This window comes from Taudactylus pleione, unplaced genomic scaffold (assembly GCF_031769625.1).
Source record: "Taudactylus pleione unplaced genomic scaffold, aTauple2 ptg000289l, whole genome shotgun sequence".
NCBI classification, from domain to species: domain Eukaryota; kingdom Metazoa; phylum Chordata; class Amphibia; order Anura; family Myobatrachidae; genus Taudactylus; species Taudactylus pleione.
This window is the reverse complement of record NW_028284691.1, coordinates 1332760-1349842: the sequence shown is the minus strand read 5'-3', so window position 1 is coordinate 1349842 and position 17083 is coordinate 1332760. Positions and strand designations below refer to the sequence as shown.

Genomic DNA, 17083 nt, shown 5'->3' with positions numbered 1-17083 from the left:
AACTGGGGGCATTGCTTAATGGGCACAACTACAGGGGGCATTGCAGAAGGGGCACAACTACTGAGGGCATTGCATAATGATAACAGCTACAGGGGGCATTGCATTAAGGCCACAACTACTGGGGCCATTGCATAATGGGCACAACTACAGGGGGCATTGCGTAATGGGCACAGCTACAGGGGGCATTGCATTAAGGCCACAACTACTGGGGACATGGCATAATGGGCACAACTACTGGGGGCCTTGTATAATGGGCACAGCTACAGGGTACATTGCAGATGGGCCACAACTACAGGGGGTACTGCATAATGGGCACTGGCTTTTGAATGTATTTTATGTGGTTCTAAATTTCAATATGTATTTTATTTGGATGTGCATTTTAAATGTATTGTATGTGGATCTGGCTTGTTTCTGTGTATTTTATATAAACGTGGCTATTTCAATTTTCTTTATATTGCTCTGGCGTTTTCTTTCACTTCAACAGTGAAAACATTATTATATTGGCAACTTTTATGTAAATTGTGCATTTTCAATGTGCTGGGCTCGCCGCCAGTGTGACTAAAAATGGGCGTGTGACACAAGGTCATGCTCCTGCGAATGTCATAGCAAAAATGGGGATGGCCATGTGACAGCTAGTTCACGCCGCATTTTTGTGTGCACACACCCGTCGGCGCACGCATGTGATCGGCTCTTCAACTTGACCACAGATATTTTTTGGCTCTTTGCCTCTGACTGGTTGGCCACCCCTGCTCTAGATTCTCATGTACCTCTCTTCTGAAATCCTCCATGCAAATTGTAATCTTATCATTGAATATGATAATATCTTACTCATTGCCCCTTCCGTCTCTCTCTCATTGCCCCTTCCGTCTCTCTCTCATTGTCCCCTCCGTCTCTCTCTCATTGCCCCCTCCGTCTCTCTCTCATTGCCCCCTCCGTCTCTCTCATTGCCCCCTCCGTCTCTCTCTCATTGCCCCCTCCGTGTCTCTCTCTCATTGCCCCCTCCGTGTCTCTCTCTCATTGCCCCCTCCATGTCTCTCTCTCATTGCCCCCTCCATGTCTCTCTCTCATTGCCCCCTCCATGTCTCTTCTTTTGACCCCTCCATGTCTCTCCATGGTCTGGTCTCCTTAGTCCACCGTGGCACCCCAGTGACCGCACCGAGGCACACAGTTTGGAAGCCACTGTATTAGACGGACACTGGGCTAGGTATAGAGCCTCCTTCAGGACTACCAAATTTCTGATCACCTGGTCTCTCAGCTAAATTCCAATATGAACCAGCTTGGGCACAATGCCTGGAAAATTTAGTTCAGGGCCTTGTTAAGGTTTCTAAATAACTCCTGACCAACTTGGTCTTGGAAGCTTCAGAGTTCTGTTTTGTTCCTGTCCTGGGAAGGGTCAGACTGAGTTTTCATTTCATTTAGAGAATTAAGTAACACAGGAATCAGATATTGAGAACTCCTCCTCAATCTGCTATATGCATCGGGTGAGTAATTTAGTGAAGGTGTTGCATTGCACAGCATAAACCGGGTGGACAGAAATTCTGGTGGAATCTGACTGCTCTATTAAAAGAATGTTTTAAAATGTTGCTTTAATCTCCTTTTTCGCAAGAGCTAAACAATTTCCTCTGCACGGGATGGAATAAACCCAAACAAAAGTTTCAGGTGATGTACAGTTATGTGCAGCTATCCCATACCAAAAAGGAGATCTGGATAAATGGGATACTCCACCTAAAGTGGATGACAGCATCATTCCTGTCCTGAATGCAGCATTTTATGTAAGCATGGTGCGGTTTGGAATATTCGAGTCCATATTTAAATCTGTTGTTGTGGCTGGTGCATCTTTGAGACCCATTTTAGCCATAGTCTGAGTTAGCACGACTGTGGAAAAATGGTTGAAACAACTGTTAACAAGAACACCTAGGTCTGAATTATACCCCTTTTAATGATCCTGGTTGAACAGATCGTATAGATGTCTGAGGGGATGAGGCTTTTGACACTTGTGTCAAATGAATAAAAGAGGGAACAGGATTACGTTAAAATCTTTTTTCTTAATCCATTGGGGACACTGACCATCCTCCCATTTCTACTGTAGTTCTCGTAAAAAGGTTTCTAGCGTAAAATGTTTTTCCTCACTCTTGGTTAGTTTCTCTCTGGTCCAGTCCTATGTGGGCATGATACAATAAATAAGAGTTTCCCTGCAGGGTGAGGATTTTGAAGAGGAATTAGGTCAAACATATTGAACATTATAAAGTGCCAAAATCCTTGGCTTTATATGTCTTAGACCCACAGTGGATTCTGAGAAAAGATTTAACGTTTGTATAAAAAGCCTGTTTTCAGCTGCTAGTTTAGAACACCTGATTTGAACCCATTTGTACATGCGTTTTAAAAACACACAAACAAAATGTTAGGTGCATATTTATTTGATTTTTAATGTGTTAAACTCATTATAAATGGGTTTGTTTATAGCCTAACACTCCACCTTTCCAGGCGGGCTTTTAAGAGTATCCATGCCCGAGTCCTGTGCTCAAGCATGGATATCCTCAAAACCTGGACGGTATTGACGGAGCTTGGGGAACTCTGGCCTAAGTGACAGACATTCATCTGTTGCATTACTTATTACTACAGACATCGCTTGTACAGATCAGTAAGGAAACTTAACTTGACCTATTATGAGGGATATTCAATTAGCTGCCAAGTTCCATCAGAACCGTGCATGCCAATATTATGTGGGTGATCCAGGCAGGATAACATTACTCATTTTTTATCACAGCCAATAGAAGTTGGAGGAAAGAACTGGCAAAGGTTTCCGCCGTAAATTACCCGCTATATATGTGCATATTGTGGAACCTGGCACGTAATTGAATATCCCCTTATGAGTTGCTGTTATTTGAGCTTTATGTCCTATATTAGTGCCCTTTTAGCTGTTGGCTAAGTGCACGCATGTCTACATTTATGATCAAGAAGTGCAGGGGCTGTGGCGTAGTGATTCGCGTCAGTATGGCCACAACCCAGCTGTGTAATACTGCAATTCACAGCATTACTCAGTGGGGGCAGTCTTTGACCTAAATCACATAATTAGGCACTGCCCATTTCCTCGGGGAAGTGTGTGTGATTTGGCACAATGCTTTGATCGTCCTGGCAGGAATGGCCAACCTGTGGCTGTACAGCTGTTGTAAAACTACAAGTCCCAGCATGCACTGCTTCAGTTTTGCTATTAGGGAATGCTTAAACTGTGGCAGAGCATGCTGGGATGTGTAGTTTCATAACAGCTGGAGAGCCACAGGTTGGCCAGGCCTGGTCCTGGAGTCTGGGAGGGCTCCTGGAACAAGTATGACTAGGGCCAGTTAAGGGTCTCTTTTATCTGTGTGATACTTTTGCTTTTTATGATGCTCCAGTGCAATTTATTTTTTAATAAAGCTGCAGTGGAAAGTCATGGTAAGGCTAAAAACTGCATTTTACGTTCATGCTTCATTTATGATGAAATCATTTTTGGGGTTTGGTTGTTATTTTGAATGTTTACTTTCTTGGTTTAGTTTATTGGCATGTGTATTAGTCATTTTTTGCATTTATCTTCTAACCCGAGTCAGATTTGTACTCCTGTAAGGCCTCACACTCACTGACATTTTTAAATCTATTTTATACTATTTATGAAATGCATATAAATTAGGTCTGATTCTAGAAATCATTGCTTATTACTTCTGGTACCATGATGCCCATTGGCATTTTATTTGCGTTCAGTTTGTTAGTGATTTTTTTGTAGCGTTACGTTATGTTCTCAAAATGCATGTTTACTCATGTAAGTTTTTACTATCTTTAAAAACGCATGTGAAATGCTGGAGGGTATTAAGCCGAAGTCTATATCTTGATAAACTGCATGAATGAGGGTAAAGCATTGAACCATAATTTAATTTCCATGGCTGAATAGGAAACTGTTGCAAGGCTTAAATCCCATTCCGGAGAATCTTGGGTACTGAAAACAGTTCTTTACCTTCATTTCTTGTCCAGCACAACATAGCTATCACTGCATAAGTAAAATATTGTGTTTTAGCCCATTCATAGGGCACGATTCTATTCAACGCGAAGTGAATAGCGCCGGGAATCTGCTCCCGGAGCTATTCACTTCATGTGCGCTGTTAAGCCAGACTAGGATTTCTTATCGCATCCCTCTATGGATGCAAGCAGAAATCCAACAAAAGTCCAGGCGCGATACTGTTTTGTGCCCTTAGTACCGGGAAAACTGCATCGCGCTGGGAAGTTTAGTCGGAGAATGCCCATTCTCGCGCCTAAACACCCTGTTTAAGACACGAGAATGAGCCTTCCCCGACCTATCTTCTCGCAGAATTGAATAGCTCATTCCCGGCGATATTCACTTTGTGTTTAATTGAATCGTGCCCATAGAGTTGCTTTTATGATAGTGTTTTTCTACATCTTAAATATTGGCATTAATGTTAATAAAAATTACATAATTTATTTTTTGTATTTCTATTTTTATTGAATTGGAATCATTGTGTGCAGGTTACATTGTGTTGATTGGAATCACTGTGCGTAGGTTACATTGTGTTGATTGGAATCACTGGGCCTGATTCAGAGCCGGACGCTCTGACCAGAGCGCTCGCTCTGAATCAGGGCCGGGCTACCTAAAATTGGAGCGGCCTCTTGGACGCTCGCATAGCTGTGGGTTACCACCCACAGCTTATGCGAGCGTCCATGATGATGGTCGCGATGGTCAAGACCATCGCGACCATCGGGCTTGCAACGAGACCCTGCGGTAGGGTCTCGTTGCCGCAAGCCCTGGAGTGATTTTGTCTCTATCAGAGCCAAAATCACTCCCACTGACATCACTAGTAATGTCAGTGGGGCCGGCCCCAGACGGTAGGCGTTCCCAGGGGAACGCCTCCGTCTGGCAGCCACGCCCACATCGACAGCACGCCCCCTTTGGTGCGAGACCTCGAGCGACGGCTTCCCCGTCGCTCGCCGGGTCTCGCGCATGCGCACGACGGAGCTCCCTCCGTCGTGCGCATGCGCACCTGGGCACCATCGACCCGCTTGCGAGTGTACAGCGCTCGCGAGCGGGTCTGAATGAGACCCACTGTGCGCAGGTTACATTGAGTTGATTGGAAACGATGTGCGCAGGTTACATTGTGTTGATTGAAATCGTTGTACGCAGGTTACATTGTGTTCGGAATCACTGCGCAGGTTACATTGTGTTGATCGGAATCACTGTGCGCAGGTTACATTATATTGATTGTAATCACTGTGCGCAGATTACATTGTGTGAGGTCTCACTTAGGCTGGGTACACATCAGGCGATATATTGGACAGTATATCATTCCAACTTGGATCGGAACAATATATCGTCCATACCACTCAGTGTGTACCCTCAATCACATGCGTCGTCAGCATGGTCGTGCCATCAGATGTGCTGCACGTCAGATGGGTTGACCACGCTGATGACTGCATGCAGGTGAATGCGGGATGGAAGGGTATATTGAGTGGTCATATGCTGGATCGGCACATACATGTCGTTCTGATGTGTACTTCGCCTTCGTGATGGCTCCAATCACTGGGTTATCCTGATATTTGTCCAAGTTATGGACAACAGTAATGACTGATTAGTCATAGTATCAGCTGCCTAGTGTTCTACAGCACAGTGAATTATAGCACACCATTGACAGAGAATCACTACGGTGATGGCTACACTTTCTCTAAGTAGCAAAACACGGCATTTATTTAAAAAAATTAAATCTTCCTTTTTAGTTATATCTGGCCAACTTGGTGCCAAAGTGTATTGATAGATTTGTTATCCCCTCAGATGTTTAGCTATCCGTTATAATAAATATACAACCCAAACACACACTGGGCCTGATTCGCTCGTTGCTGGCGATGTTTGCTAATGTGCGTATGCATTGCAGTGCGCAAACTAGTCCGAGCAATTGGGAAGCGCTTGCTCACCCAGCAAAGACAGCCCAGTGGAATGAGTGACAGGAGAGGCCATTTGTGGGTGGTAACAGGGGCAAGCCAGCAGTAACGGGGCAGTGGAGGTGCTAACGCAGGCGTGCCTGAGCATCTTAATGCCGTTTCAGAGGCGTGCATAATTAATAGGCAGCGTCATAGTACACGTCACCTGGCTCGTTTTTACACTGAAGTGCTTGCGGTAGAGTAAAGGCAACCACAAGCGTTGCGAATGCTCCCGATGGTACCTGATGTACCGATGGTTGTATACACTTCCTGGAGATGAAGTGCGCTAGTGGGCGTCTTGAGACAGGCTGGTGGGCGTCTGCATACATAAAGTGATCGTACGCCAAGACATAGTGGGCATGCTTATGCCTTGCCGTGCGATTGCCAGCCTTGACGTCACTTAGCTGAATTTGCATATGCTGGGAGCGAGCGTCCGCATCTAGCGACAGGGTCTGAATCAGGCCCACTGTTACATAAGCTACTCCGTATTTGTCACCCTTCCCTGTCTGTGTCCACCTTTAAAGTTGCCCTTACAAATTGCAGTTTTAAGCTTTTTAGGTAGATCTGACTGCAGAATACAGTTTTTTTTTTTCGCACACACCGCTGCCAATCCTGATAAGCATTTTGGAATCTGTAAGGTGCCGATTGTAATGGACATAAAATCCAGTCAGAAGGAGACTAGTTTAGAATATGTTTAGTTACAGCGCTAATGAGCGCTACATTCTATCTGAACACTACAGCTTTCCAATAAAATATACAATATAGTGAGTGTGTGCTGGGACACCACCATAGTGTGAGTCACTGGTGACTTGTTAATTTCTCCCTTAGTTAAGAAAACAAAAATGGAGAACAAAACTAATTTTTCTATCCCTACTAATTTTGAAATGTTGAGCTAAGTATTCACTTATAGGGAATTTTGGCCCTCATTCAGAGCCGTTCGCTATTTGCGGTCGTTCGTTTAAAAACAAGGGGTGGCTATTCAAATGATCCGTACGCACATTGCAGTCTGTTCACACCTCTAAGTCTGAACGAACGAGCAAAACTTACGCTCGTTTATTTGTTAAAAACGCCCCCTGGCCGCTCGCATCCTACGTCATGTCCGCTATTTATTAGATTAATCGAGTACATCGACAAGGGTATGAACTGCTCGCTATTCTTGTGGTTGGTGTTTGCTACCACAAATTTGCGAGCAGTTCTGGCTCTAAAATAACCCAGTGACGTGATCAATGACGCTGCTGTTTTAAATATACACACCCATAAAACGCCCGTTTTGACCTTTAAGCACGCCTGCGTTCGGATCTCCACTCCCCATTTTCAAGCACCTTCCCCTGTTACCACCCACATACGCCTCATTCTGTCACTCAAAATAGCAGGCACTCGCTATATAGCGTACAAACGATTTTCGGCCGCACTGACTGGTTCGCGCATGCGTACTAAAAAGCGTACGCATGCGCAGATGTGCAAACATCGCTCGGAACGAGCGTACTGCCGCTAACGAGCGGCTCTGAATGAGGGCCTTTGTGTGATTCCTCCAAGAGCTTGATCCATTTAGGTGAAAAGGGGGCAAGTTGCCATTGCAACGGCATAGAAACACCTGCGACGGCCCCCCTCACAGCATGATCTCACCCTGGACTCGTACATTTTTGCTTGCAGCCCTATGGGGCTGCAAAGAATAATGTATGGGTGCGTAGTTACTGTAAGTGCGGCATACAGCCTCACTTACTCGCAGATGTGAGTAACTCGCACCTAATTGGATCGAGCCCTAAGTACAGTAAAGTTACTTTGGGAAGAATGAAAGTGAAGTGTATTTTCTGATGCCTTTTAAATAACAATATATATATGACTTGTTGCTAAATTGCAACAACATTTTTATATACTTTGTTTAGGCCAAAAAAATGAGACCTATCAAAGGTGTGTAAAGTGTTTCTGGTTACTCAGGTGCTTACACCACAGGCAAAATAGAACCCAACTGATTTCTCTTTAGAGGAATATTTACTCTGTACTTCAAAATTAAGCTTTTAGTGCAACTTAAGCTGGGTACACACTAGACGATATGTTCTCCGATCCGATGAATCGGAGCGACCTATCGGGCACGTTGTCTAGTGTGTACCCACTACGTCGCTGACTATGTGCGCTCCCGCACGTCGTTAGCAACATCCTCCGTCGGCCCTGCATGATGTACGATATCATTAGCAGGGGCCATGATGCCGAACTAAGCACGGTCGCTGCCGGCATCGGCAAGTGTGTATGCACGTGCCGATGCGGGCACCCCCGCCGGATCCCCTCGCTAACGAGGTCGTACACACTAGACTAGCAAATTACTTCTTGTAATTATTGTTTGAAAATACATATACAGGGTGTTTGTTATTTGCTGTCATTTTATACTAAATTGCATCTATCCCCCATGTCTTTCTAAATATCCTCATTCATTTCATCCAGCAAGAAAAACATAAGGAAGCAAAGGATGAAAATTTTGTTCAATGCGGTCCTGGAGTCTCGGGAGCCAGTGACCGGCCGCCGCCTTTGTGAACTTTTTATGTTCAAGCCATCCAAAAAGGACTATCCAGACTACTATAAAATCATTCTAGAGCCCATGGATTTAAAAACGATTGAGCATAACATTCGTGCTGACAAATATGCGACAGAAGATGCCATGATGGACGACATGAAACTGATGTTTCGGAATGCCTGGCACTACAATGAGGAAGGCTCCCAGGTAAGGCGTACAGCGTTGCCTTTTATGTCTGAGGAAATCTGATGTCTATTATGGTTACTTTATAATGTTGAGAAAGACTGAAGTTGAGCTAGAGTGGCCCTTACAGATCTTTTCAGACTTTGGTCCCTATTTATTGAAAAGCAGAGGTATCAGTGATTGTTTTATGCTGTGACAAAGTTACTGATTTGGTAGATATGCTTAAATAAGGTTCCATCGTGTATAGTAGGACAGAGAAGAAGACTCCTTGTTTGGGGGCACTTTTGATATATACTAATTTAAAAAAAATCTAAAACATAAAGCTTAATAATATGCAAATAAAACAGGAAAGAAAATAAAAAATCCCCATTGACATACTACACTGGTACAGTACAATTTATGTGGATATAAGCCACATTGTATACCATCTCTAAAATAAGTACTAAATCCAACAATTATGCAAACTCTCCACTAATTCAGGAGAGATGGTGAAAATATAAATGAATACCATTATATTCAGCAACTATTATATTTCACGGGTAATATAATGACTGGGGGTCATACATAACAATTCACTATTTGTTCATTATAACTCCCAATTGTGTATTTGTCACAACAGGTGCTCCCAAGCAATATTTAGACATTGCATACACCAATTACAATATAATGCACACACCATTAACACTTGCGCAGTCTGTCAGTTGTATTCTTATACACCTATGTTCGCTCTAATCAATCCTACCAAGATTTACACTGCTTATGAAGTAATTTCTAACACATCATCCATTGTTTCTCCAAATCAAACAAATTAGGTAGGTAAGTGCGGTGTGTGCAGTGGTGAAAAAAGCCTGGAGCTACCGGACGCCAGCAGGGAGATCAGCCATGCACAGCAGATTCCCTTCTCCTCTCCTCGCTTCTGCTGGAGGCGCGTTTTGCCTGGCCGGCTTCTCAACCTGTTCTCAATTTGCTGTGTACGGCTGATCTCCCCACCAGCGTCTGGTAGCTCCAAGCTTTTTTCACCACCGCACTTTCCTACAGACACCATCCTCTCCCTCTGGTGCTCTCTCACGGCTTGGGATCTTCCCGTTGCACTGCAAGGGCTTGCACAACAGTGCACGGGCAGCCTCTCATGCGCTGAAGCATCTTTTTTACCTTCTTTCTGCAGTATCACATACTAGCGCTGCTCTCATTCTGCAATCTATACTTTGCAAGTTGCAGGACAGCAGAAGCAGTGCGAAGTCCCTGTGACTTGCTACCTGTACTATTAAATCCATATTCTGACACACTATGTCAAGTTTATGATCTCCAATCATTATGTTCACATACATATTTGCACAAACAGGGCTCCTGAAGTGACAATGATATGAGTTACAATGTACTAACCCTTTCCTCAGCCATGAAGTAGAAATATAGTCCCTATGTTATTGGCTACTGGGGATACCATTGAATGTATAATTGAATGTCTATGAGTATTTGTCCATGCAAGATGTGAAATCTAATATAAGATGCACTGTAGAGGATACTATGGCAAACAGTGTATTACTCATGGCAAGGGATACTGGCCCTAATAAGCACTGTAGTATCTGCATCTTATTTTGAGCTGAATTTGTTCAGCAAATTTGTTATTTAAGCTGTGGGTTCTTTACCTTATGCTGTATACCTTCATTTAACATACATATATGTGAGCTATACCATTGGCAGATAAAAAAAACAATGAGAATTGCACAGTGTGTGCAATCTGACCTGCCTCAGCCTTTGGCAGCAAGAGGTAATATAACCATCTAATGTGCAATGATATAGGATGCCATGCAGAACAGCATATGATGAAATAAATGTGCTAATTGGTTTAGCAGCATCTGGGTATATGCAGTAAGAGATGAAATGGGCATATCCATTAGAAGATTTATTTTGTGAAAGACCAAAGACTTTTCCTGCCAACAGAAAGTCTTTTATGCAAAAAATCTTTCACAAACATGAAAGATTTTGTGAACGATTTCTTTAAAGACCAAGGACCAAGGATTGTCGCTGAAGAGACAAGGGAGTGGAAATTTTTACTGAATGGAGTGAATATTCATTAAAGAAAACGTTTGCTGTTCGGCGTTGGCTGTTCACTGCATATCCACTAAATTACTTTTCTAAAGTCGTTCAGCAATGTGCAGAAGTTGGCCAGCGTGTTCAAACGGCAAAAGACTTCTTTTGTCATTCGCGGGAGTGCGCGGTACAGGATGTGTGCAGCCTATCCATTAGACGACTTTTGAACTATCCAGATCGTTCAAAAAATCGTGTATTGGATAGACCTCTTAACTTTACAACCTGCTATTTACCTGCACAGGGGTCACACAGAGACCAAGTATAAATGTTATTAATCTACCTGTGATGATATATGGTAAAGTACCACATGAGGAAATCAATGTGATGATTGGGTCATCAGAAATACACTCTACACATTGTTAATGTGCTAAATGACTATACTAGCTGCAAACGTCTGGTTTTTAAAGGAATATCTACATAGGTGTATAGAGGCCCATTTCCAGCAACCATCACTACAGTGTTCTTAATGGTACATTGTGTCTGCTAAGCATGTTAGAAGACTAATGGATGATTAGAAAACCCTTGTGCAATTATGTTAGCACAGCTGAAAACGGGTTAGCTCGTTATAGAAGCTATAACACTGGCCTTCCTTCGAACTAGTTGAGTATCTGGACCACCCACATTTGTGGGTTCGATTATACTCTCCAAATGGCCAGAAAAAGAGAACTTTCATGTGAAACTCGACAGTCTATTCTTGTTCTTAGAAATGAAGGCTATTCCATGTGAGAAATTGCCAAGAAACTGAACATTTCCTACAATGGTGTGTGTACTACTCCCTTCAGAGAGCAGCACAAACAGGCTCTAACCAGAGTAGAAAGAGAAGTGGGAGGCCCCAGTGCACAAGTGTGCAAGAAGACAAGTACATTAGAGTCTCTAGTTTGAGAAATAGACACCTCACAAGTCCTCAACTGGCAGCTTCATTAAATGGTACCCGAAAAACGTCAGTGTCAACATCTACAGTGAAGAGGCGACTCCGGGATGCTGGCCTTCTAGGCAGAGTGGAAAAGAAAAAGCCATATCCGAGACTGGCCAATAAAAGGATAAGATTAATATGGGCAAAAGAACACAGACATTGGACAGAGGAAGATTGGAAAAAAAGTGTTATGGATAGACGAATCAAAGTTTGAGGTGTTTGGATCACACAGAAGAACACTTGTGAGAAGCAGAACAACTGAAAAGATGATGGAAGAGGACTTCCGGTGGGTGGGGCACCCAGTGTGGCCGCTTTTTACAGGAGGTCCAGACCTCAGGGCTTTTACCGAAAGGATAACTGCTCGCTGTGTGTGGTAGGTGCAATTACACCTTGGTGAGGATTTTGATCCTGACATCTGGTCTGGAGCCGTCCTCTTTGCACCGGAGTCTAGCCTGCTTAATGTCGGGCGCTTATGACCGCCTCGGCCATCTTGAGGCGTGAATGCATGGAGTGACTGAGGTTTTCTCCTGCTGTGACTATCCTTTCTCACTCCTGCAAAATACTTCTCATTGGGGCATGCTATGCGTTTGGACTTTTCTGGGCTGTGATTATGTCCAGTAACATTTGAATTGCTGAACTTACCTTCCGAGACGCTGCTTCTAGGCTACTCCATGTTCTGTCAGTCGAGGCTGTGGTGGTTCCTGTGCCTGTATCCTCCATCTTTGGACACACCGTTAGAGAGCTTGAATTGATCCCCTTTTCCTGCTGCTGCCAACCGCCGGTAGTTGCTAGTCATAGCTGGGCTCATTTTGTTCCCAAAGTCTGACCCTACTGAGGTGTTGGCTAATCTGCCTGTTGCCATGTGACTCCCACTCCTGAACTAGCTACCAGTGAAGTACACCCTGTGGAACACATCGACATCTGACTGACCTGGGATCACTACACGTTTGCTAGAGAACTTCAGTTGCGGTGCCGAACCTCGGCTTCCTGCTTATTACAGATTTCTCTCTGTCCTCCAATTTTGTGGTCTCACTGCCACTGTGCTGAGCCTGCTGGTGCACCGGCACCTTAGTCTCTGTGCTCAGTGCCTGCTATTGCCCTGTATCCAGTCCGGTGGACCCCTTGGTGCTGCTGCAATCACCTGGAGTCATCAGGAAGAAGTATTTTCAGTTCTGCACCCAGTCCATGCTGCCACCCTTTGTCCAGATCAGTGGATTCCTCGGCTGGCTGGTGCTTCCTCCCGTGAGCTATCCATCTGTTGCTCCTGCTATTTTACATTGTTGTGACTGGAACCGCTACTTACCTTTTGGCAGGGGCTGAGGTCTACCTGTGTTATGTGCTGGTGAGACTGGAAACAGTTACTGCTGCTTTGGAACTCTTGTGCTGCCTCCTTCATCCCCTTTAATCAGTATACCCCGTTTTTGTTGCTCACTTTTGGACTTCCACCTGGGCTGCACTGACTGTCTCTCCCTATGTCTGCACTTGCTGCCTTCTACTAAGTGGCTTTCACGGAGCCAAAGTTGGATGGGACTTCAGTTAATATATGTCTGCCACTTGCCGTTTGTGCTCATGTCTGGCTGATTGCTATCTGCTGCACCCAGCATAAAACGGACCTGGTCTGCTTGTTGCCACCGCAAGGTGCATGGACTGACACTTCCTGGAAAGACCATTTACCTGTGGTGGTTTCCCTTATTGTGGTAACTGTCATTCTGTGTTCCATTGTATTATATGCTTTGCTAATTTGCCATGTTACTGTTTGAGGATTTTGTGTCTAAACATTTGAGGTTCTGATACCCTCTAGTGACGCTTTGTATAATTATTAGACAATATTTTATATTTTGATATATTTCATCTCCTGTTATTTCTGTGTGTAATTTCTCAATTCCTATATAATACATTTTATAATACATTGGTTTTCAAGCTCTCCTCCACAAGGTCTTTGGAACTTAGGACCTTATTCAGAGTCTGTCGCAAGCGCCGATACGCTCGTTACCGACTCGATGGTTAGTCCTGGGGCCGCACTGCGCGGGCACAAGCCCCGGAGCGACAGAGAAACTCTGTCGCTCCGGAGCTCGTCACCAAAGGAGCGGCTGTCGATGTTGATCGACAGCTCGCCCCGTTTGGTAGGCGGGCGGGGGGTGTGGTTTCCAAAACGGAGTCGTTCCTTAAGGAACGCTTGCCGTTTTGTGGGCGGCCGCACTGACATCATCAGTGATGTCAGTGGGGAGCTTCCTACTCCATCAGAGCAGAAACCTCCCTGGGGCTTACGAGTGCCCAGACCCAACCTTAGGGTCTGGTCGTAAGCCCCGATGGTCGCGATGGTGATCACCATCGCGACCATCAACCTGGTTGGTCGTTAAGCTGTGGATGGTAACCCAAAGCTTACCGATCGACAAGGAGGCGGCCGTTCAGGATGCAAGCGGCCGCCCTGATTCAGTGCGACCGCTTGCATCTAACGACTGCCTCTGAATGAGATCCTTAATGTGTACTTTAACTAAACCAGAAGTGATAATGCTTTCTGTTCACTCCTTGCCTGTCATTGAGCTGGCAGAAGCCATTGCTCATGTCCTTCTAACCCACATTGATAGTTGGATGGAGGAGCTAAATGCCGCTCTCTCTAAAATGGAATCCTCAGCAAATTTTGGAACTACAGTTGCTGATGGTCCTGGCAGTCTGGGAGTCCTGGCCCCTCTCCCCCAGGAATTTTGTACTCAGCAGACCAAAATCCCTTCATCCCTGATTGCTGAGGTCGAGATTCTCCTTTCTCAGAAAAACCAGTCTACCCTTAACCTCATAGGGACCCCGGAATCTCCCGTAAAGTCACAATTATATGACACTTGGTATGGAATTATCTTCTACAGACAGTTTTCCCATTTTGACAATGTTTTTCGCCTGTGCCCTGATGGTTTAAGAGTTGCAGACATTCCCTGGCTTGTACAGTAATTTTTTTTGTTAATTGGGATAACACCAACTTTTCCTTGGTTCTCTTTAAAACTAGCTCCTTCTCAGTGCCTCCTCATACTGGTTTTGTCCCCAAACACCCATGTAAGTTTTCCCTTGCCTGCCCACTCAATATACAGGTTTTTGATAATGGTTGACTGCCATTTTCTCTTATTTGTTCGGTCTTAGATTGCTGTCTAGGATGGTTTCCTGCCCCTAATGGAATAGTGTACTGCCATTCGTTATTTGATATTTATATTACCATACATCCATGGGAACTTCTTTACATCTCACGTTGTCTACTTATTTAAATTGTAGCATATTTTAATAGAAATAGATATGCCCTTTCTGTAGGTAACCTATACCTATGTTTTGCTTGGTTATTACACTGCTTTTTTATTTTTTAATTATTAGCAACAATGTTTTCCTTTTTGTCTTTTTTTTCTTTGCTTATAATTTTAATGTAATTTTACTATTTGTTTGTTATTCCCTCTCACTGTTTCGTTTTCCCTCCCTCTTAGGTTCAGTTTCTCCCATATTGTTTTTTTTTTTTAACAACATTTTTATTTATAATATTATATCTGGGCTAGTACTCCTTCATTGTAAAGTTTTGCTTCCTCCCTTCTGCCCGTAGTTTGGATTGTCAATTTTTCACTCAATTTTCCACTGCACTGTTTGTTCATATCTGGTCCTCTCTGGTATGCAATCCAGAGATGGCCCCAGTTGTTTGGATAGGAAAATTAAGAAAATTGGTTGAGGCATAGACATGTTGATACTTTAATGTTAGCACTGTGGCTCTGGTTATTATCTCTGATATAATTTAAAAAGAGTATCTTTTGTTTCCAGTGTTGCTTTTGTCCACTATGAATGTACCTCTGTTTTTTTTTCTATATTGTTTACATAACGCATGTACTATCAACCTTATATTCATGTCTGATATGTGATGTGACTAAACTATTGCATCGATATGTCAAGTTTCGATAACATAAAAGATGCTGGAAGAGTGCCCGACGCCATCTGTCAAGCATGGTGGAGGTAAAGTGATGGTCTGGGACTGCTTTGGTGCTGGTAAAGTGGGAGATTTGTACAAGGTAAAAGGGATTTTGAATAAGGAAGGTTATCAATCCATTTTGCAAAGCCATGCCATACCCTGTGGACAGCGCTTGTTTGGAGCCAATTTCCTCCTCCAACAGGACAATGACCCAAAGCACACCTCCAAATTATGCAAGAACTATTTAGGGAAGAAGCAGGCAGCTGGTAATCTGTCTGTAATGGAGTGGCCAGCGCAGTCACCAGATCTCAACCACATTGAGCTGTTGTGGGAGCAGCTTGACCGTATGGTAGCATGGGGTGACATTTCTTCAGATTACCTCAACAAATTAACAGCTAGAATGCCAAAGGGCTACAATGCTGTAATTGCTGCAAAAGGAGCATTCTTTGATGAAAGCAAAGTTTGAAGGACAAAATTATTATTTAAAATAAAAATCATTATTTCTAACCTTGCCAATGTCTTGATTATATGTTCTATTCATTTTGCAACTCTCTCTCCTGAATTAGTGGATAGATTGTATAATTGTTGGATTTAATACTTCTTTTAGAGTTCGTATACAATGTGGATTATATCCACATAAATTGCATTACCAGTGTAGTATGTCAATGGGGAATTTTTCTTTTCTTTCCTGTTTTATGTGCATATTAAGTTTTATGTTTTCGATTTTTTTTTTTTAATTCGTATATATCAAGAGTGCCCCCAAACAAGGAGTCTTCTTCTCTATCCTACTATATTGGATAGACCCTGGTTTAAGTTATGGGATTCACCAGGATGGTAGGTAATTGTAGTGTGTCCGGATGTGAAGATGACCTCTCAGTTAGCCACTCTAAAAGCTATGCAGGAGCTCCGCACAGAACATGTATATGATGCCTTTATATGTTATGGTTCAGACCTATTCCTTATTATGTTGCCCACTGTTTTTGTTGTAGGTTTATAATGATGCGCATGTACTGGAGAAGGTCCTTAAGGAGAAAAAGAAAGAACTTGGTCCTTTGCCAGATGACGATGACATGGCGTCTCCAAAACTCAAATTAAGTAAGAGGGTTGTTTTATCTCCTCTTCTATAATCGGTGTCTCAGCTATATGTTACTTTTTTACTGTTTTTTACTGTAATTCATTTCAATATCAGCAGTACAAATTGTGACGTAACATATTTTCACTCTTCTGTCTACATCCTAGTTTCATATGGAAAATGGGCCTCAGACTGCACACCCTGAATATATATATATATATATACACTGTGTGTATATAATTGGAGGCGTTACCTGTGGAGACAATTGATATATACACGAAAGGGAATACAAGTGCACAACTCCAAATTAACTGTTTATATATTAATACATTTTTGCAATAAGTAGAGGTTTTTGGCATAATCTTGGCCTAGGTTATGGGCCTACCCACCACATCCGGGTAACCTCTGTAGAGTAGGTCTCTGACATCT

The 17083-nt window shown here is 43.4% G+C and overlaps 1 protein-coding gene across 4 annotated transcripts in view; it reads left to right on the top strand.

Annotated features, from left to right (window-relative positions):
* The window catches only part of PBRM1 (polybromo 1), a 110832-nt gene that overhangs the window by 57022 nt on the left and 36727 nt on the right, over positions 1–17083 (top strand). For all 4 annotated transcript variants that reach the window (XM_088482460.1, XM_088482459.1, XM_088482461.1 and 1 more), the window contains exons 14-15: positions 8395–8671; positions 16572–16677. In XM_088482460.1, the coding sequence (XP_088338586.1) occupies positions 8395–8671; positions 16572–16677 (383 nt within the window). The remainder of the gene's footprint in view (positions 1–8394; positions 8672–16571; positions 16678–17083) is intronic.